Consider the following 23,801-nt stretch of genomic DNA (forward strand, 5'->3'; position numbering starts at 1 on the left):
TCAGAGGTCTGGTGTTGGAAGACTGGGCCTGGATGAAAATTACCACTTTCATCAGAGTTTGAGGTTAGGAGCTCTAATGCAGCGAAGTCATGTTCTTCCACACCAAAGTCATCCAGCTATGCTTGTATGGTTTGTCTTGCTAAAACAGAAAGTGGACTTCACCAAAAATAATATGTACATAACTGGCATGCTGATTAATTTAAATTGACGGAAAAATGGATGTAAAAATACCAATACAAATATTTTTTCCGCAATGTGCAGAGAGTGCAGTGAGGGTCGTGGCTGGTGAGTACTGCCTGCCTCACCTGATGACTTTTCTCTGCAGTTTATTGTCCGATAAGCAAGAATAATGATGTCACACACTTACATTAAAAACATTACACAGGCTATAGAAAGTCATGGTGTATATAATATGTATATCTTTCTGCAAAAATACTGGCAACATGCTGAGAAATGGAAACGTGCCTGCACCACGCAACCTGGTTTGTGAGGGATTGTGCATTCAGAAGTGAACTGCCTTACCTCATGTATCTGCTGGATATTTAATTGGGAAAAGCGCAAATCCCACAGTTTCCACTGAGTAAATGATAAAAATGATTGGAATTATACAGAAAAGACATGGCAACACTTTACAATAAGGTACACAAAATTACAGTAATTAATGAGGATGAACCTACTTAGGTTCATGAACCTACCTAACCCAAACCACTACTCATTAGTTTTTCATTAGTTCCTCAGTAATTACTTTAAATTTATGTGACTTAGTTCCTCAGTAACTACTCTACTAATTAGTTCCTCATAAGTTCTTCCATCGGTTCTTCTTCATTAGTTCCTCAGTAAGTAGTCTAAATGTATGTGCCTTAGTCATTAGTTCCTCATTAGTTCTTCATTAGTTCCTCAGTAACTACTGTATTTTTGTGTACCGTATTAGACAGTGTGACCAAAGACATTTATGACACAGACCAGTGGTTAAATATGCATATACATTTTTAAAATCATTATTAGTGTTTTACCATGACCGTACATCACTGATAATGTGTTTCAGTAAAATACTGTCACAGTCACAGAGAATAAAATACGTTATCAGTAGTTTGCTTAAAGCCGTGTCCAACTGCACCGGTTAACGATTCTTTCTGAAAAACAAAGGGGTACGTTTTTGGAACTTCTGTATTCGTTTTTCAGTTGGTTTACAGACGTGTCTCTATGTTGGCAGACAGCGCTTGCCGTTCCTAACTTTGGACATGTTCAAAAACTTTCTAGATATCCAGCTCTGGATAGCAGTTGGATGACTGTTCTCATATGTTACGCTTGTTTTTGTTTTGCCGTTTTCACTGTTACTCTGGCAGAATCTCGACGCTTTTTAGACTTTTATGGCTGTTGGGAAAGCGTAGAGCTCCTTTCCCAACCACAGAACTGAACATACACAACATGACAACATTCTGACAACAATAGGATAAAAATGAGATGCTATATACCGACCAATCCAGGGTACCCCAGCGACCGCAATGAGGAGAAGTAGCACAGAAAATGGATGGAAGGAAGTTTTCATTCCATTTTCTATACCGCTTCATCCTCATTAGGGTCACGGGGGCATGCTGGAACCTATCCCAGCTGACTTCGGGCGACAGGCGGGGTACACCCTGGACTGGTCGCCACCCAATCGCAGGGCACATATAGACAAACAACCATTCACACTCACAGTCATACCTATGGGCAATTTAGCGTCGCCAATTAACCTCACCTGCATGTTTTTGGGAATGTGGGAGGAAGCCAGAGTGCCCGGAGAAAAACCACACGCACACGGGGAGAACATGCAAACTCCACACAGAAATGCCCCAAGGGAGAATCGAACCCAGGTCTTCCCGATCTCCAGGCTGTTCCTGTATTGCTAACGTGTATTGTAACGTGCTAACCACTAGACCACCGTGCGGCCAAAATAATAGTATTCCAGGAAAATTGTAATAGTAAATAGTAATAAAGTAGAATAGTAATGCCTCGGCACTTTAAAATAGCTCACTAAACTTAAATACAAATATAAAGGAATTCAGAAGACGCATTGAAAGACATTGTGATGATATGTAGTATTCTACACTGGTCACTAGGTGTCAGTTATCCAGTATAATTTTACTGTAATGTTCGGGGAGAGAGACAAGGATCTATCACGGGAACAACAGGCTTTTATTGCAGGTTTGAAAATCTCACAACAGGCACAATCATCCCGTAACCTCTGAACCAATGACATCACTTCCGCAAGCTGAGAGGTACAAACAGTCTACATGAATGAGCATCTGACAAAACGCAACGCTGACATCGCGAAGAAAGCATGCGACTTGATGTCAGATTCAAGATACTTGGAGAGCCAACTGCAAAAACTACATCAAGCTAAATGGAGGACCAGAAGAGGCCAGAGTGCTTGTTGTCAAAGATATCAAGGATCTGGATAAATATTAAAGATCACATCACCACGACAATGAGGAAAATGGAAGATACAAGCCACAAACAAAGAACGGTGCAGCTGGAAGTATTGCGTTCATCGACATTTGACATCACTACCATGTTGCAAGGGCACAAGGAGTACTGTAATTAGGAACCCATGCATCTACATTCAATGACACTCATAATACAACATGAAAGACTGCAGGACAGGAAAACCTGGAAGTGGACCCAGACAACAGCAAAGGAAAAAGGATTTTTCTAAAAAAAAATATGTTAGAAACAACTGCTTTTTATTATATATATATATATATATATATATATATATATATATATATATATATCTACAAACCCTAAGTCTACCGTAACACATTGTTATAGATCTGATCGTTTTGTTACATTATTTCAGATTTGGTAAAGAGTACTTCTTGAATACAGGAAGTGAACAAATGTATTAGTAATCGATGAGAAACAAAGAGGGGGTGGAATTCAATAAGCTCCGCTTCTTCCTACTCCTTTTCTAACATGTGGAATTGTGAATTGTCATGAAGTATCCCAATGGAACCTGTATGCATGTTCAAAATCAATGAAACCATACCATGCATGGTTTCCATAGGGTCAAATCAGTTTACATCAAACTATCCTCACAAAAGTGGGCTACTTAAAGTTTGGTTTAACTGTCCAATCAAATACAACTGGAAGACAATAGCACAGTCATATTTTTTCCCTTGGGACGATAACGATGAAAACATTTTGCAAAGTTTGAATGAACAATACAGTCAGTCTAAGAGTAACTAACAGATGGATGACTTCATCTCATCCATCACTTCACGGATATAAAATCCAAAAGCAATTAAACAACGAAATTAGACTGGAAGTTTACCGATTCATCCAGCGTTTATGCCATTCGAGGATCGTTGTGTTCTCGCTCATTAATTGAAAGAAAATAATAACACATTTAAACAGCTATAACCACGTATCATTGTTGGCAGTCCCTGGCGTGTGAATTTCATCAGCATTTTCAGCAAACAAGTTCGACCTGCAATGAAGAGCATATTAGTGTGTGAGAGTCTGGCCTGACTTTGAGCTGATTACATTGCTACAAAGCTCTAAAGAGAATAAGTAAGGTGCTTCAGCATTAGTGGATGTGGGAGTGGAGGCCAGGTGGAATGTCAACAGCACTCCTATCAAGAGACAAGCCTTTCCACCGTGTCTGTATCTTTTTTTCTCTCTGCCTGTCTGCTTAGCTCCCACTCCTTTACAGTTCAGGAACATCTCTGCTCTTGCTACCACTTGCTACCCTGGTCCAAACATCACAGTCCATATAAGGTTCTATCTCATTGGACCTGCTACACACTAATGTAAACACACACCACACACTCAGCTTTATATTGCAGGGGCATAGTATCTTCCTGATTTGGCCCCGGTTTGATGTGACCCCAAGCACAGCTATTTTGCTCTGCTCCCCCTCTCCTCCATCTTTCTACCCATTGCTATTGCTAACCTCTCACCTTACCTTCCACATTCACCATACAAACAGCCTGACCTGCAGCGCAATGGCATTCAAAGACAAATCACACAGTAGGGCTCTTCTGTCGAGCTGCAGTGATGGTCTCAGCTTTTCATTCATCAGGCACACAAACAGCTATTCTGTGCTGCCAAAACAAGCATGATTACATACTCGGCCATGATTCAGAGAGAGACTTGGTTCACACAAACAGAATGAACCCCAAACCACCATTATTTTCATTCTAGTGTCTGCCAAATATCAAATAATGCCAGAGGCCATAGTTGAAAACCTGTTGAGATATGTTGCTAAAATTAGGCCAACATAATTTAACCTTTTAAAACTGCAAGCCCCCCCTACAGGAGGTAACATTGCATTTGTGTTGCTATGGTAATTGCTATGCAACGCTTGTATCAATGTACACACACTCAGTGAGCTTTATAGATAAGACCCTGGACCCATAGTCAAGAAATTATTGTATTTTAAGTTTTGACGGGGGCCGAGTGGTTAGCATGTTGGCCACACAGTCAGGAGGTCGGGAAGATCTGGGTTTCTCCGGGTACTCCAGTTTCCTCCCACATTCCAAAAAAACCAAACATGCGTGTTAGGTTAATTGGAGACTCTTAATTGTCCATAGGTATGAATGGGAGTGTGAATGATTGTTTGTCTATATGTGCCTTGCGACTGGCTGGCGAACGGTCCAGGGTGTAGCCCGCCTCCCTCCCGAAGTCAGCTGGGATAGGCTCCAGGATACCCCCGCGACCCTAATTAGGATATGCGGCATAGAAATAGATGGATGGAAGTTTTGACAGGGAGCTTCTATTTTGACTGGAACAGCTCTTTGAGACCTCACGGTACTGGGGCGTCATCAGTAGGTAAATATGCTAACAGCGTCAAAGCGCTTTGAGTGCATTGAAGGTGGAAAAGCGCTATACAAGTGAAAGACCATTTACCATCATTGCATTTACCATTATTGGTCAGGAAATTCACTGACCAATTGCACATGATATTACTCAGCCAATAAAATCTGTCCATTGCGACTGTAAATTGTGACGACCTGGCTCTAAGGCAGCGACAACTACAAAACAGGGAGACTGGACTTAGCATTTATTATCTATTTATTATTTTTTAGCAACCAGCAAGTAATACAAAATCTAAACAAGAGCTCAAACTGCAATGGGAGGCCAGCAGCCACAAGTCCAACTCCGTGTCTACCTCAGTCGCCCCTGAGTGTAAGCAGAATCAGATTTTAACTACAGAGGCCCAGGTGTAGGGAGTTTACCTGATTAGTCCCTCCACTTTAGGTCCTGCAATATCCTGGAGAGAGAGAGAAAAAGCAAAAGACAGAGAGAGCAGCCAAGCAATCCTGGCGGCACGCACACCCACCTCCTAAAAAGAACGTTGAGTACAGATCAATGCGTCCATGTACACTCAACCCACAAACTAACATTTTTTGTCACAAACGGAAAATACAACAAACAGACTCGATCCATTGAGCCTTATACGTAGCTGTCAATCCAGTAACAAAAATGTCATCCGTCTCCTGAAGGAACACCAAAAAAACAAACTCATCACAGGGTACTCATTAATGGCTGTTGCTTTAGCCTGAACAGGCCACCTTAGCACCCCCACGTCAACACCTTACCAAGATCAGTAATTATAGCTTTGGCAAACTCAAATTTTGCTAAATTAATAGTCGGTGTACCTTCCCTCAGGCGGTTAAACAAAACTTCAATGAGTAAGAAATGTGCCTTCCAGGTGTCACGAGACACAACCACATAATCAAAATAGCAACCCTGACACAACCGAGGTCATTAAACGCTAGAAAGTTGCAAACCACAGCTCATGACCTTATAAGAAAATGGATCAGAAGGAGTTATGAAAGAAGTTATTTCTTTGGTTCTCTTAGACAAAAGAATCTGCCAACCTCCCTTTAGTAGATCAAATTTTCTAACAAAGTTAGTTGGACCTATCCGATCTACACACTCTTCAATCAGTGGTAGTGGACAAAGATCAGCCTTTGTCACTGCATTAATCTTGCCATAGTCAGTGCAAAACCTAGGACTGACAAGTAAGCAGGGAGATGCCCAGCTGGAAATTGAAGGTTCAGCAATATTATTGTCAAGCATGTGGTTTATTTCCGCATCCGTTACTTTTTGTTTTTGTTCTGACACAAACGTTGGATGGGTTTGGCCTCACCATGATCAATGTCATGCGCTATCCAGGTTTGAGTTGGAACAACATTAAAAAGACACGCATAACTATTAGAGCACTTTCTTTTTTGGGTAGATGCCCAATCACTGAGTCACTATTATTGACTCTGTGCTTGGGCGGCTCTCTGAATGTTTTAACCGGCCATGACAAAGACACTCATCAAGAGGTTTACAATCATAAAGCTGATCATTGGTAGTACATTTTACCGCAGCAACTAATGCTACGGACTGTGCAGATTTGTCTGTTTTGTGTAGTGTAGTATGGCTTTAAAAGATTGGCATGAACCATCTGGGTGGACTTTGGGTGGAGGTAGATAGTATGTCATTTTGATCCCATACTGACCTCAACACTATAAAAGGCTCTGTGAAACGTGCCTAAAATGGTGACGTCACAACTAGGGGTGTAAGGTTTTGTTTTAATAACGATTCGATTCGTATCAGGATTCGTGGTTGCCGATACGATTCAAGGACAATATTGGTTCATTTAGAACGATGCCATCCGAAATGATTCAGTAATTTTAAATTGATTCAGTAACTTTTTAGCCAAAAATTCAACCAGTATAACTGTGAAATAAATACCTGGATATTGGACAGTGCAGGTGAAGTTTCCTAGATTCCCATTGTTTTCTTGGAAGGGAATCAGGTATAAATTAATTATGAATGTAAACTAACAATTAATGGCAAATGCATTCACATTTTATTTGAATCAAGTGCAACCAACACTGCAGGTTGAATTAACAATGAATGAAGCACTTGTATGACTCAATGTGGTCCAACACTCAGTATAAATCCAGTATAAAGCGTGGCGATGACATCACAGGCAGACTGAACTGAGTGTAGTATCCGAGGTCTAGGGCATCTTGAGTCACTCTTTACAGGACAAAAACGCACAAACTTGTGCTCTTTGGAGAAGACGTGTCGGCTCCGTTTATTCAACTCCACATGTGCCAACCACACTGTAACAGTCGCCTTTACATGATGTCATCTGTGCGCCCCACTCAACAGGCATGACTAATCGATTTGCACCAAATCAAACTGTTACGTGAGTAACGATTAACGTCTTTATCATTAAAAGTGCTGAAAAAACACATCTATATAAAGCCTGCCGTGAATCCAATGCTTTATTTCCCAATATTGATGCAATCGATTGATTTCCTTTAAACAATGTTAGATTGATATACTGTATGTCATGCAGAATGGCAACTTGCTGAACACAGGGGGGCTTTTGTATGGGGGCCCAGAATCTGGTGCTACGCCCCAGCTGTGGTATATACCAAACAGTGATTTATGTTTACCGTTGCACCCTTGTGTGATACTGTCTCATTCAATCATTGTCGGAAAAAAAAAAACAAAGATTTCTCTGAGCATCAAACATCTGTGACATAGTGACATAAATAATTTCATCACAAAAAAGGATTGAAGGAGGCAATTCTCTTTTTCTTTTTTTTTACTCCTCTCAGAGCTGTCTGCAGTCGAACTTTGTCAGTGAGATCCATAACATCTTGTTTTGTTGCCACCTGGCCTCTCCCTGAGGAAATGAAATTAGGGCCAAGTAGCTTTCATCGCCTTCCTGAGCCGTACTCACCGTTTCGCCAGCAGCATTCATTTCAAACCTGTAATTTATTTAGTGATGGTAGGCTACCACTAAATGGCGCTTTCACTTATCAAGTTTGGTACTCACTGATTGTCCATGTCTTTACAGCAGGATGATCTGTGAATACATTTTTGTCAACAATAGGAAAAACATCCGTTGTGACGCTAATTCAGCTTTTTGTGTGTGCATCAACGCAATACAAAATTTGGTGTGATGACAAGGCGTTTTAATCTTTTTTTTCTCTCTGTCTTTGCAGCATCTTATTTGCAGATATTGTGGGGTTCACCAGCTTGGCGTCCCAGTGTACTGCTCAGGAATTGGTCAAACTCCTCAATGAGCTTTTTGGGAAGTTTGATGAGCTTGCTACAGTAAGTGGGTGTTTTTTATGTTCCAATAATCCCTCCAATGATGGTTGAAAGGGCTTATACAGTATGTGCAATATTTTTAAGATAAGAGGTTGAATAGACCACTTTTTAGACAATTCTATGCTGCAAATCCTGTGGGAACTATTTTCTGTCCCAGCTTTATTACCTCTTTTATACCAAAGTCCACGAGGATGTGGTTGAATGTGTTTGGTGTGAAAGAATTTGACTGGCCCACATAGAGCTGCGATGGGCTAAAATGAAGATGACAAGGAAGGCATCAGGAACCTCTGACCTCACAAATGTTCTTCTTTTCAATAGAGAAAAAAATCCCACATATTTCAAAATCTTATAAAAAATATTCCCGGAAGAGTGGAAGCTCTTACAGCGGAGGACCAGTTCCATAATTTCCAGCCTTTTTCAGTTCAAATAAGTGCATGAGGAGGCCGCATGATCCAATATTGCCAGCTTGTTAAAATAAGACCAAGTCATTCTTTCATTTAAAAAAAATCCCTGATAAATTTGCATTCTTACTTGAAACAATCCCAGGATTCTACCCTTGTAGTACAGTATAACAGCATATGTCAACAGTGTCACTTCAGTAGGTAGAAATAGTAGCACTCAAAATTATTTAACCCCCTATTGCAAACTAACTCCTTAATATTCTGGGATTTTTTTGGCTGAAATGTAAAAAAAAATATCATACACAGCCGTCCTTCGCCACTTTGCGGTTCGAATTTTACGGCTTCACTCTATCATAAATCATCCTCTTTGATGGTTGAATACGGCCTATTAGTCAAAACATATGCATATTCAAGCTAATGTTACATATTGTTGGCCTAAATTAAATCATTTTCAATCATAAAAATGGCTAAATGAACAAAATTACAAATATAAGCTATTCAAAAAATGCATTCAAAAACACTGACGTGGTATTCTGCACCGCTTACTTGGTGTCAGTAATATTCCTGTAATGTTTGGTGAGACACACAATCACCACATTTGATTGCCGGAACAGCAGGCTATTATTGCAGGTTTGAATTATCTCACAACAGGCACAATAATCCCTAAGAAAAACATGGGCTACTGTTGCAGCCATAACCCACCGCAAGGTGAAAAGCAACTCTGAACCTCCGACGTCACTTCCACATTTATAGCAACACACACGAGCACGAGTCTTATTTATGTCTTAAATGGCTTATTTACTGTTATTATGTCTACTATATTTGGTAATACGAGTGTAAAGGTGACTATAGGGGTGTTAGTTCATTTCTAGAGGGCTCCAATAACATACTGTATAAGGAGTCCCACACTTGTGAAAATTCACTTCTCACAGTTCGGTCTGGAAATGATTGACCACGATAAAGATAACTTCATGTTAGAGTTTCGATGGACAAAACAAAACATATTGTTGAATCCCGCAGCTCATTTAATATGCTGCACCATATTGATCCTGCAGCCTGGAGAGGCTGACTGAAATAGAGGAAGAGCAGATGAAGGTCAAGAAGGCGAAGTAAATGGAAGGGTTCGGAGGGGAGAGATGAGTAAACTGATTTTTAGAGAGAGGGAGGAGATAAGAGCTTGTGAGATTAGGTTGTGTGTGTGTGTGTGCGTGTGAGAAAGAGAGGGGCGTGCGAGCACTGTTGGGACTCTGATGGACTCTGTTGACTTGATAAAAGTAGTGAGTATTGGGAGCAGACATTGTACATCAATAAGCTTCTATAGAGTTCTTCTCTGGGAAAGAAGATTAGGTGACTGTAAGGTTATCTGCAACCAGACAACTGTATCTAATAAATGCTGCATGACACACACATGCATACATGAAAACATAGATGCATGTCATACCATACAGTGTGCCGAAACAGTGACTCTGGTCAAACAGATGGAGTGGCCAGAGTGAAGGCACCCGCTTGGTGCAGCCTGCCAGAAATAGACTCAACAACAACAATCTTAACCTTAGCAGTGATTCCGACAAGGCTTCACCAGTAAAATTAGTTAACTCCACTGAAGAGAATACTGTACCTCAAAAACTGGTAATCATCTTTTATGGTATCATAATTTGGGATCTTTATTAGTTAATAAGGATTGACACTTCTTCTGAATGAATAGTTATCCAATGAGGGTGTATTAGTATATGCATTTGTGATGTTTCGGTTTGGTACACAGCTGTATATATTTGCCATTTGCATTAACAGCAGCGAACAGGAAGTGTGCCTCGTCAGCATGCCTGTACTTGGTAAGCAAATACAGTGCAGTCCAGCCTTTGTCTAGCAGGAGTCATGGCTAGTGATAGTGCCAAAGGAAATCCAAAGCCTGGAGACCCTCTTCTTAAAATCTCCTGTTTGCCTTCTCAGTGTCAACTATGTAAACGGACAAAGATGAGACCCACGCAGTGTGCCGGCATTGCTCAGCTGAAATGGGGAACGGGGCCACAAGGTGGAACTATTTACACTGGACTTCAGGCAATGACAAACTGTATTTACTAAAAATAAAATAATAATTCAAAACTATTACAATTTCTTACAGTTGTACTTGTCTGTTACCTAAAAAGAAATGCTGTAAACCAGTGATGTCCAAAGTACGGCCATTTTTGGCCCTCAGCGTATTCTAAAAACAGAATTCATTTATTATTAATGATACATTACACTCGTGTTCAAATAACTTTGCATATACTGACTTACATTGGATTGGTTTGAGCATCTTTTATGCACAAAATGTATCAAAGTGATCGATCTGAATATCTGATCGATCTTAACATACATGATGATTGCTACAGAAATTGTGTGTCTTGAGAAGCAACACGCTTTAGCCTGACAAGGAATACTGTGGCAGAGAGGATTTCAGAACTATCGGCAGATTTGGTGCGCTAATTGAAACACAAAGGCAAATCTTTTCTTGTTTTTTTGCTCAACTGGTTGTATTTATTTGCGGCGTTAATGTGACATTGACAGCCACTGAGCAGTTCCTTGGGTTGGTGCCTATGATGGCCACCACAACAGCTGTATGCGGCTCCCGAACTAAAATGAGTTGAACGTCCCTGCTCTAGATTATGCAAGTATAATAACCAGTCTAAATAACCAGGGTCCTGTTAAAAACACATAAAACAGTGAATATTTTTAATTAACATCTCTAGTTCTTACCATCTTGTCACTTTCACTCAAAAATTTTTAAGTTTTACTGGAGAAAAAAAATCATGGGCACTCTTCTGGTATGAGGTTGTACAAAGTAGTATAATACAAGCCATAGTGAAGGGAATAAGTAAAGAACTTATTGGATAGAAATGTACTTGTTGCTAGAATATAATGGGGTACTTTCTATTTATATTCAGTCTATCCCACTCATGGCACTCGTATGCTATGTGACCCGCTTGACCTCGGAGCCAAGTGATCTCTACACAGTTTACACTTGCTCTCTACAGCCACACAAAAGTCACATGATCAGAAGGATTATCCCCTTGACTTCATTTTGCATGCCAGTAATCAGTCATGGCTTAATACAGATATAGAGACGGAGGAAGGGAAAGATCTAGAGACAAGGTGATATGTAGCGAGCGATTAGTGCTCCAGCCGACAGTAATCCATTATATGGAAAAGTTGTGTGCATGTGCGAGAAGCTGCGGCCTAATTGACATACCTTGTAGTATTAGCAAAGAAGACATTTACCTTCAAAACAGCTGTGACAGAAGTGTAGGGCATCTGGATGCTACCATACACATTTTTTCCTCAAAGGAGTATTTTGCCCTCGCATAAATGCATAAATGCATAAATGCATAACTGCATAAATGCATAAATGCATGCTAAATCAGCAATACAGGATGGTATAATAATTACCAGCTCACCAGTATATAAGCCGCACCCCAGCGCACTGGTATATAAGCCGCGCCCACTAAATTTCAAGAGAAAAAAAAAGATTTGTACATATAAATATATATAGTCATGGAAAAAATAATTAGACCACCCTTGTTTTTTTCAGTTTATTGATCCATTTTAATGCTTGGGTAAATTTGTTTGGACAAATATAATGATGAAAACAAATATAGCTCATAAGTGTTTCATTTAAGAGCTGATATCTACCAACTTCCATGGTTTTCTTGATAATAACCACCAATCACTTAAGTTCTTACATGAATAGCTATAGCATTGTACTGCCAATACTCTTATGTATACATAATACTCTTATGTATTTTTGTTCTCATTGTTATATTTGTTCAAACAAATGTAACTTTAGTTGTGTCAGGCATTAAAATGAACAAGAAACTGAAGAAACAAGGGTGGTATAATAATGGGACATGGGATATTTAGTACACAGAAAGATGTTACACAGAAAGTTTTTTTTTTTAACTTTTGGTTAAATTAATACTTTTAAAGTGCTGCACTCTAATCACTGTAGTTCTTTTAGCCGTAAATGAGCCGCATCACTGTATAAGCCGCAGGGTTCAAAGCGTGAGAAAAAAAGTAGCAGCTTATACACCAGAAATTACAGTAAACAATACGTAAGGTCATCTTAGCTGCCAGTGTTACTAGAAACACAAGGTGTTACCCATCTCGTCCGGCCCTGAGCACTCCCACGGCTCGAACCATGTTGCACTGAATGATAGTGGAGGGCACTAGGGATCAAGCTAAAAGCCTGAGCTGTCACCTTGATGTCCAGCGCAACTCTGAAGGCGTCAGAGAGATCTTTTTTACTAGATCTATTCTGCGAATCTTAGACTAATAATACAGGGTTTCATTCCAGGGCTAACTAAGCAGCGATCACTGCTCACTGGTCTTTTATTTTGCAGTGTGCATATACTGTAGCAGTCAGTGTTACTGACAGTAAAAAAAAAAACATACTTGTGGCCATTCTTTTGTGTGTTATATCATAGTTAGCTCAACCCAATATCTGTGAATGTTATTATTGTGTTATTGTTGTGAATATGTTACTTTCTTGGCTTTGCTGTGAGTTCATGGCTGCATGTGTTTCAATCTGGTTCCTGGAATGTGTTCTGGTCATGACATGAAAGCCAAGATGGCACCAGTTCAAAAACGTGGTGGGGGTGGGGTCAAAATCACCACTTCATTTCACTGGTATTTCATAGTTTTTAATTTATCTATGACAGCAATATGCATCAAAAATGTTTTTTAAGTGAGTACTTTCATTATGTTGTTTTTTCCGAAGTTTTTTGGTGTCATGAGCACTGTGAAAGTTCATGTAGCCCTTTCATTCACCATTTATATGCATTTAGAATTGTTTGATGCATGTAAAACCATTATTATAAAACAATAAAAACGTGTGTTGTGTTAACATTTTTGACAGTCCGCTGCTGATGACATCATAGACGGGCGTTGTAACTTCTGGTTGCTTTTGTTCGCTAAAAGGATGCTGACAAGGAAGGATGTTTTGTCTTCTTCTTCTTTTCCGTTCGGCTTTTCCCTTCAGGGGTCGCCACAGCGAATCAATTGCCTCCATCTAACCCTGTCTTCTGCATCCTCTTCTCGCACACCAACTACCTTCATGTCCTCTTTCACTACATCCATAAATCTCCTCTTTGGTCTTCCTCTAGACCTCCTGCCTGTTTCAAAACTCAGCATCCTTCTACCTATACTGTACATTCCCTATCTCTCCTCTGGACATGTCCAAACCATCTCAGTCTGGCCTTTCTGACTTTATCTCCAAAACCTCTAACATGTGCTGTCCCTCTGATGTACTCATTCCTGATCCTATCCTTCCTGGTCACTCCCAGAGAGAACTTCAGCATCTTCATCTCTGCTACCTCCAGCTCTGTCTCCTGTCTTTTCCTCAAGGAAGGATGTTTTGTGATTTAAAAAAATATATTAATAATACAGATGGACTCACGCTGTGCATTAATAACAGGATGAGATGTGTTCCATATTGTACCCAAACTGGAGGAAGCACGTAAAACGATGTAGATGTACTCATCCTGTGGGTCTCCGGCATTCACAAGCAACTTGTACACATAAGTCACAGATTTTGTGAGAAGAAGTGTATTTGGGGTCTGCACCAGTGTGGTTGATTTTAAATGCGAGGAAAGAGCAAACAACCCTGTTCTCCAACAACATCCTATAGTCTCTAACAATGTTTTTTGGCAAGGATGCCTTCTCCGTCTTCATGCCCATCTATCTCTCTGTCAATAGGAATGAATCACATCACATGCTACTCGTGCATAATAGGGCTTTTGTAATGCCTGTCACTAGCCCCGTGTTACCATTGGGGAAAAAAGGGCAAAACCCGATTTTTCCTGGAGAAAACTGGAGACTTGCTATAATGGCAACGTTTTAAAACTGTTTGGAGAAAGGGCTGCACTGTAGCCTAGTGATTAACATGTAGACTGCACATGTCAGCAGATCAAAGGTTTGAATCTCCGTTTGGGCATCTCTGTGCAGCGTTTGCTCTCCCTGCGTGTGGGTGGGCTAATTGGAGACATTGTCCATTGTCCTACATTGTCCATAGGTGTGAATGTGAGTGTGAATGGTTGTTTGTCTGTATGTGTCCTGCCATTGGCTGGCGACCAGTCCAAGGAATACCCTGCTATCACCCGAAGTCAGCTGGGATAGGCTCCGGCTCATCTGTGACCCTAATAGAAAAAGGATGGCTGTTTGGAGATAAATAGTCGGTTTATCTTGTCCCCCCCCCCCCCATGACTTTGTCTCCTTTGTCTTGATTGTGCTCAGTTCTTTGGCCAGTCTCATTGGTCACATTATTTTATTTTGTAACCAATAATGTTCACCTCCTGCTGTAGTTTTATTCTATTGTTGTTCTTTCATTTCCCCCCCCCCCCATCTCGCCTCTTTGCATATACAGTATGTTTGTGTGTATGTGTGTGTCATCAGCCCAGTTTGTGCAAAACGTGCACTGCGACAAATAGCAGATCTGTCTGGAAATGTGTGGGTGGGATTCTACTTCAAGAGCGTGTCGGCACAATTAGAGTTCGGCTCAACTACAAGCACACACATACAGTCCCCCCCAAGCACGCACACTGATGATTTCCATGAGCACAGACGCTACCGTATGCTCTTTGCGTGCAGTCACTCAAATTTGATATAGCCAAAGTAAAATAAAAACAAAAATTAAGCAATTTAAAAAATTTAAATTGTTCTTAAAATACACTGTGAATACATTTCAGCTCTTAAAATCACAAATGGTTATAAATAGATTTACTAGAAATGATTAAACTCTTAATGTAAATTGTATTTATTTGCAAAGTTTATAAGCCTGAAGTTGTTTGCAATAAACCTACAAAACAAACTAAATTTAAATATCTCTAGATATCTAATATTGTTAACAGTGGCCATCTATTGAACATATGTACATTTTTGAAAATGAATGCATAATGGGAGCTGAACAATATTAAGTGTATGTGTAACTGTGTGATCTACTTTTAACACAATTTCAGACCTGCCAACCTTGAAGAAATGATGAGTACTAAAACTTTAAAAACTTTAACAACTAATAATAACACAAAGCTTTGTCTTTAAATAAACATCCTAATATATTTTATTTCACATTGCTTTCATTTTTACACCCCTATATGTCAATAATCATCAGTACTATTTTCAACTGACATTTTTACTTTTTACCTTACAGGTACTGTATTTAGTTTATAGGAGTTGAAGTCAAATCAATGTGACGTATCTCTCTGTCTTTAGGAGAATCACTGCAGGCGTATAAAGATCCTTGGGGACTGTTATTACTGCGTATCAGGACTGACCCAACCCAAGGCAGACCATGCCCACTGCTGTGTCGAAATGGGCCTGGACATGATTGACACCATAGCGTGAGTCACATCTACACATATATGCACACACATGTTCCTTCCACATTCACACACTAAAACAAACACACGCAAACCGACGCAAATTGCCATTATAAGTAAAATAATTCCAGTTTTATGACTTTGCTTTCTTTTTCTTTTGTGAATGCCGTCACTGCGAGGGTGTACCATACCTTAACATTTTTACCTCAAGAAATGGCTAATGCACAGTGAATTTGTTTATACTAGTCAAAGATCCACTACATGACAGGAGTGATCTGCTGTTCTTAAAGGAAAACTGCACTTTTTTTTTTAAATTTTGCCTATCATCCACTATCCTTATGTGAAACATGACCACACGTCTTTCGCTTTTCTGTGTGTTCTAAGGGGACACATCTATTTCGATAAAGCTCTCAAAAAATCTTCCCCAAAACGACAACAGTGTTCTAATTACATAGCTGACCTGTATATGAACCAAGCTACAAGCTGAACCAAGCTGTTATTGTGGCAGCTAACATGAAGAGCTATTTTTCTGGCGTAGGGACACAGCGCCTCAGGTCACTACCGAGAGGTAACGGGCCCACTTCAAAACAACGTGATACGACACCAATCTCTACAGACTAGGAAACAAGAACAAGGATATGAACAACTCCAAATAGACAACCGAATTATCTGTAAAGTATTAGCCCAAATTCCATGTTGTGTTTGTACACGGCTAGATGGACTGTGTTGTGATATCATGTGCTATGTGCTCCACGTATCACAGACAATATCATGGCACGGTTTGTTAGTGCTAACAATTTTTTGTTCGTTGTGATGCAATCTCTTGGAGAAATGTCCTTCTCGCCATACACACGAAGCCTTTCCATCCATTTTCTATGCCGCTTGTCCTCACTAGGGTCGCGGGAGTCTGCTAGAGCCTACCAGCTGACTTTTGGGCGAGTGGCAGGGTACACCCTAGACTGGTTGCAGGGCACGAAGCCTTTCCATGGATGGTAACACTGTATGCCACTCAGTGCAGCAGAAACAATCCACTTCTGTTGGCATGGCTTGGCAAGCTCCACATTTACACCACCAAGTATTGATGGTGTAATGACTGCCCCCCACCTGCTACTAACTTTCACTCTCTCTTCTTGTGGGCTCAGCTTCTAAAACCTGTAGCTCATCCTCCATATATTCAAGCCCAAAAAGATAAGGTTCTAGATCCTCCAAAATTTGTAATCGTCAGGGGCGGCTCTCACAAAGTCTGCCATGATTAGTAGTTGCAAACAGACACGTACTTTCTATGCCGTTATTGTTGACAGAAGTAGTGTTAGATCCTATCAGTGGGCTCTGTGACATGAATGCGCCCAGGGAAGAAGTTCCGGTAATGTTTAAAATGATCCAAATACGGCAAAATACTACATTTTTATGAATGTACCTGTTACTGCATGGTCACAAATATAAAACCATAAAACCTTGTTGGAGGTTTTTTAGAGAGCTCGATAGTCTAAATAGGTGTGTCCCATGACATGCATTGTTAGTTCGCTCATGAAAACTGTTTTTCTCTCTTTAGAACACACAGAAAAGGGAAAGATGTGTGCTCATGTTTCATATAAGTATTGTAGATGAGTCTTTCTGACAAGAGTGCTCTGCTGTTTTTGGTAATCTGCTTGAAAAATGTTTGGTTTCCAAATAAACTCAACTAAACTCATAATTCCTGATCTATGGAAGGCTTGCATGCATAAACACACGTGAAAAGTTGATAGTGTGTGCGCAGTGAGGATCTGTCGAATGAGCAAAATAGCACTTTCCGTCCATTTTGTGTGTTTACCTTTATGAATATGCAAAATATATGCAGATTAGCATAACACACAAAATACTAGTACCGGTATAATGACATGCAAATGTAATAATTTAGCACCCACAATGTGATTTATCAATCTGAAACCCTTTTGCGGCTGGTATTTGTACGTCCTTTTCAACATGTTTGAAAGGCACGTGCAGGCTGACACAACATTACGTAAGTCAAGTCAAGTCAAATAAGTCAAGAATTCATGCATGCAACGACAGAAGACAGGGAGAGAGAATCTTCCATGTGCTTGTCAACATATTTGGACTGTCAGAAGCAAAAATAGGAGAGACATATTGTCTATCCAGCAATGCCATTTTATAGCTACTGGAAGGGCTGATTTGGAGTCAGTCACAAAAAGGAGCCATGCCATGTCTCCTATGGAAAAAGACCAATTGTGCACATGAAGTACACAAATTAGTCCTGCTCCTTCAGCAAAAAGTTTGGTGAGATAGATTGTGATTTGAAAATTGATAGAAATACAAGTTAACAGTCAGTCATTCTTGCTCTGGAGCTCCATGCAAGTTCTCACCTAGTGGGGCAAACATGATTCGGAGAAAAGTGAAAGATCAGCCCAGAATTACATGGGATAAGCTTGCAAATGATCTCACGGGAGCTGGGACCACAGTCACTAAGAAAAACGTTAGTAACACACTTTGCCGCAATGGACTGAAATCCTGCAGTGCCCGCAAGGTCCACCTGCTCAAGAAGGCACATGTACAGGCCCGTCCCGCCTGTGGAAATGCTAAATATAACCCCAAGAACACCATCACTTCTCCCAAACATGGAATTTTGTTTTGGACTTTGTTTTTCTTCTCAAGGTACAGGACGACTTTACCGCATTGAGGGGCCGATGAACAGGGCCATGTACTGTAGAATCTTGGATGGAAAACCTCCTGGCCTCAGCCAGAATACTGACAATGGGTCACTGATGGGTCTTTTAGCATGAGAATGACCCAAAACTTACAGCAAATGCAACAAATGAGCGGCTCAAGATGAAGCATGTTCAGACCCTGGAGACCTGTTCAGACCTTAATCCCATTGAAAATTTGTGGAGTGGATCTTCCATGAATCCACTGCCTTGGCAAGACCACAGATGAATGTGTTAATGTATTGCGGCCATCCCTCAATGTATGTTTCTTAGAAAAAGAAAGACACATCCTCAACCTTGCTTCTTCTAAGCTGCATGTACAGTAAGTGCTCATTAAAAGGTTAACATGGTTGTCCCTTTCAACACATACATCTTCTCATAGGTCAGTGGTGGAGGCAACAGAGGTAGATTTGAATATGCGTGTTGGCCTACACACAGGACGGGTGCTGTGTGGCGTGCTGGGCCTCAGGAAATGGCAGTATGACGTCTGGTCAAACGATGTCACATTGGCGAATGTGATGGAGGCCGGAGGACTGCCTGGGTCAGTACTCACTGTTACTACCACAGAAACAAGACAACCATAGAGCAAATGCAACAGACATTCAGTGACAGTACAGAGTATGCTTTCTATACACGTTATGCTGATTTTTCAACTAGCTACATTGAAAGTTACTGGGATCATAGTTGCAGTCAGCAGTTTACTGTATAAACTCATAATGGGCATGAGTTTTATATTCATTTGTAGCCTTACATTAGTTTGTACTGTTCTTTTTCCGTTGTGGAGTGATTATACAATGTACAGTATATCGTCAATGATTTTTAAAACAAGAATTAGCTGCACAAATTTGAATTTATTTGGGATTTTCTCTATTTGAATGGGTTATTCCTCTGTGCACATCACCTACCTACACACAATGTATTTTACAAACTATTCTATGTGAGTGTGAGTGGATTGATTACAAAAAGTATTTAAAAAATGAACTTCACTGTTAGAATTTTTAGCAAGCTAATGGGATATTAAAGTGATATTTGTGTAAGTGGCCTTAGTTTTATCATTAACTGCTGTTTCCAATTCTCTCTGCTTGTGCTCTCAGCAAGGTGCACATCACAAGGACCACCCTGGAGTGTTTGAATGGTGATTATGAGGTGGAACCGGGCTTCGGCCACAAGAGACACGCCTTTCTTCAGAAACATCACATAGAGACGTTTTTCATCGTGCCATCACACAGACGCAAAGTACAGCTGACTTGTATATTTATTTATTTTTTTTGCATCTTCTCCCTTTTTCACTTGGTAACACATCTGTCAGTTATGTAGTAGGTAATCCGCTGGGACAGGCAGAGAGGCAGGCCATGTGTTAAGCTGGCACACACGGCTTGTATCAGGATATCACCCCAACATGTACATGTGCACAGTACACACATGCACGGGTGGTTTTAATATTGCTCAGGCATCGTTTACAGCAAAACTACAACAGATTTCTACTTTAGATGTATGAATGGGATGAGACCACATAGACTATAAAAGGTTGGCCTTGTTTTTTTTAGGAGATGTTGGTTTATGCTAGCCTAGTCTCTATAATTATGAAGGTTGTGGTAGGTTAGGTGACACTGAGTCTTATTTAAAAAGCTAAAACAATTATACTTTTAAACACTATTTAACACAAAAGAACCCAGACCCATTTCTGCTTGAAGGAATCTTATGTGGGATATACCACAGACCACAGACCAAGAACACATTTCTGAAATGTGATGTTCCATTTATAGTGGAACCTTGGTTAGGGTCATTAATCCATTCCAGAAGGTTGGACTCTAACTGAAACATATCTCTAACTGAATACATTTTTCCCATAACAAATAATGTAAATCCAATACATCTGTTGCAGAAGGTCAAAAATGTTAACGCAAAACATGTTTTTATAGTTTTACAACTATATTTTTTCATACAGAAAACACTTTGAAAGATATGGTAAATTCTGGACTATTTAGCGCACCTGAAGAAAGGCTGCACACATTATATTTAAAAAGCAAAAATGTTTTGTACATAAATAGGCTGCATTTGTCTCTTAAGCCGCACATGTTCACGTTGTAACATATGGAACATATGGACGTGGCAGTGCTCGAGGCAGGATCAGGACCACACATTAAGTGCGCACACTATAAACCTTGCAATCCTACCTCCAATCAGTGTTCCCAGCGTTACTCGTTAGCTCCATTGGGTGAGACGTGCAACACTTTTTTTCAGTTCAACAGCTGCCCCAGTCCAAATGTTAATGCAAATATATAATATATATAAAAAAAACTATTAAAAAAAACATGCATACAGTATTTAAGCACATTTTAGTGATGGATGCTATGTAGTATTCTACACAGGTCACTAGGTGTCAGTGGTGTCAGTAATGTTAGCTAACTACGAAAATATTTGATTTATAAATAAGGAATCCTACTTCGCAGAAATTCACTCATCACAGTTGGGTCTGGAACCAATTAACCACAATAAACAACGGATTGCTGTATATGCAGTATATCATTTCACAGCATATTTAAAAGAAAACCAGTTGTTCCCTGCGTGTCACCTTAAATGAGATTATTGTAGCTTTTTGACATCGCTAACTAGCTTGTGCATTTTTTTCCAGATCTTTCCCGGTTTAATTCTGTCTGACATCAAACCAGCTAAGAGGATGAAGTTCAAGACAGTGTGCTACCTGCTGGTTCAGCTCATGCACTGCAGGAAGATGTTCAAGGCTGAGATCCCCTTCTCCAATGTCATGACCTGCGAGGATGATGACAAGGTGTGTAGCATGTGTAGCATATTTTGTCATATGTAAATTCCCCTATTTCTAGCTTTTTGTCTGCATCTTAAATCTCACAACTCAGATGTGGCTATTACGTGTAAACAGGTGACATACTGTAATCGCCACAGCAGTATGTTGTTACAAAATTAAGTAGTAGTAGTAGTAGTACTTTATTAATCCCACAGCAGGGAAATTCCTCTGTTACAGCAGCAAGCAAGATACACAAGTATGTACACAAGTAAAGAATGCATAGTCATAGACAATGCATGCAATGCATAGACATAGTGAATACAAAATGGTTCAGGTGTTGTAGAGCCTGATAGCGGTCGGTATGAAGGACCTGCGGAACCTCTCCTTCTTACACCGTGGGTGTAACAGTCTGCTGCTGAAGGAGCTGCCCAGGGAAACAACAGTGTCATGTAGCGGATGAGAGGTGTTGTCCATGATGGATGTCAGCTTAGCCAACATCCTTCTCTTCCCCACTTCCTCCACGGAGTCCAGAGGACCGTCCAGGACAGAGCTCGCTCTCCTGATCAGTCTATTGATCCTGCTCCTGTCCCTGTCCGTGCTGCCCCCTCTCCAGCAGCCCACAGCATAGAAGATGGCTGAGGCCACCACAGAGTCATAGAAGGTCCGTAAGAGAGTCCTGCACACACCAAAGGACCTCAGTCTCCTCAGCAGGTGGAGGCGACTCTGGCCCTTCTTGTAGAGGGCGTGGGTGTTGACGGACCAGTCCAGTTTGTTGGTAAGGTGAACACCCAGGAATTTGTAGCTGTCTACCAACTCTATGTCCGCTCCCTGGATGTTCACCGGTGTGAAGTGGGATGTTTTCCTCTGGAAGTTAATGATCATCTCCTTTGTCTTGCTGGTGTTGAGTTGCAGCTGGTTAAGCTCACTCCAGCTGACAAAGTCCCTGATGACCGTCCTGTATTCCAGATCATTCCCCTCCGAAACACAACCAACAATGGCTGTGTCATCGGAGAACTTCTGGATGTGACACTGTGGGGAGTTGTGTGTGAAGTCCGAGGTGTAGAGGGTGAAGAGGAAAGGGGAGAGCACTGTACCCTGAGGGGCACCTGTGCTGCAGAGTACCATGTCAGACACACAGTGACGGAGCCTCACATACTGTGGTTTGTTGGTGAGGTAGTCTATAATCCATGCAGTCAGTTGTTGGTCTACTCCCACACTCTCCATCTTCACTCTGAGCAGTGATGGCTGCATAGTGTTAAAGGCACTGGAGAAGTCAAAAAACATGACCCTCACAGCGCTCCCGCTGTCCTCCAGGTGTAGCAGTGATCTGGGCAGCAGGTAGATCACTGCGTCGTCTACTCCGATCCTAGGCCGGTAAGCAAACTGCAGGGGGTCCAGCTGAGTGCCCACCAGGGGTCGCAGGTGCTGCAGGATAATCCTCTCCATGGTCTTCATCAGGTGAGAGGTCAAGGCAACAGGCCTGAAGTGGTTAGGCTCCTTGGGACGCGGTGTCTTTGGTATTGGGACCACACAGGAGGTCTTCCACAGGGCCGGGACTTTCTCCAGGCTCAGGCTGAGATTGAACAAGTGCCTTAACACTCCACAGAGCTGGTCAGCACAGTCCTTGATGATTCTTGGGCTGATGCCGTCCGGTCCCGGGGCCTTCCTTGCCTTGATCTTCTTTAGTTGACTTCTCACCTGATCATCAGTTATGGAGAGGGGGGTAGAGGATGGCTGGGATGTGGATGTAGGGGTGAAGAGTGGTGAGTGGGTAGGGGATGGAGGGGGGGCAGACTCAAATCTGTTGAAAAACAGATTGAGCTCATCTGCCCAGATTTTGTCCCCACTGGCTTGGTCTCTCCCCACTCCTTTGCCATGGCCTGTGATGGTCTGCAGGCCTCTCCAGACTTCCCTGGCATTATTCTGCTCCAGCCGCTTCTCCAGTTTCCTCCTGTAGCAGTCCTTCCCCTTCCTGATCTTATGCCGGAGTTCCCTCTGGACTCTGCGCAGCTCCTCCTTGTCCCCCGAGTTGAAGACCCTCTTCTTCTTGTTCAGCAGGGCCTTGATCTCAGAGGTCATCCAGGGTTTGTTGTTGGGAAAACACCGCACCACCTTGGAGGGCACAGTGTTCTCCACACAGAAGTTGATATGAACCCAAGAAACTGTGACGAATGCTCCAAATTAGTATTGATTAGTGTTAGATTACTTTGTTTTTACAGCGCTTGTGGGTGTGCTGTTTTGCTGCGTTTGTGTGTGCATGAATAAACCTGAAAATACATAAACAAATTCAATTTGAAATGTTCTGTTGCAAACTTTCAAATGCAAAAGAAGAAAAGAAGGCATGGCTCATGAAGTATTAATGTTAACAGTAATATTCTTACTGCTCTAAACTGATTGAAGTCAAAGTTCACAGATATGTGAAGTAAACAAAAGTGCAGAAAGCTTTGGTCGTGTTGGCTGTTAACTGGCTTAACCC

At 41.1% G+C, this 23,801-nt stretch overlaps 1 protein-coding gene across 4 annotated transcripts in view; it reads left to right on the plus strand.

Annotated features, from left to right (window-relative positions):
* Window positions 1-23,801, plus strand: part of adcy1a (adenylate cyclase 1a) — a 57,932-nt gene that overhangs the window by 11,232 nt on the left and 22,899 nt on the right. For all 4 annotated transcript variants that reach the window (XR_008572687.1, XM_054789647.1, XM_054789646.1 and 1 more), the window contains exons 4-8: window positions 8,004-8,115; window positions 15,756-15,883; window positions 18,944-19,102; window positions 19,656-19,797; window positions 21,197-21,352. Coding sequence is in view for 3 of the 4 variants with exons in the window: in XM_054789647.1 (XP_054645622.1) it covers window positions 8,004-8,115; window positions 15,756-15,883; window positions 18,944-19,102; window positions 19,656-19,797; window positions 21,197-21,352 (697 nt within the window). In the remaining variant the exon portion in view is untranslated. The remainder of the gene's footprint in view (window positions 1-8,003; window positions 8,116-15,755; window positions 15,884-18,943; window positions 19,103-19,655; window positions 19,798-21,196; window positions 21,353-23,801) is intronic.

Source organism: Dunckerocampus dactyliophorus, chromosome 10 (genome assembly GCF_027744805.1).
Source record: "Dunckerocampus dactyliophorus isolate RoL2022-P2 chromosome 10, RoL_Ddac_1.1, whole genome shotgun sequence".
NCBI classification, from domain to species: domain Eukaryota; kingdom Metazoa; phylum Chordata; class Actinopteri; order Syngnathiformes; family Syngnathidae; genus Dunckerocampus; species Dunckerocampus dactyliophorus.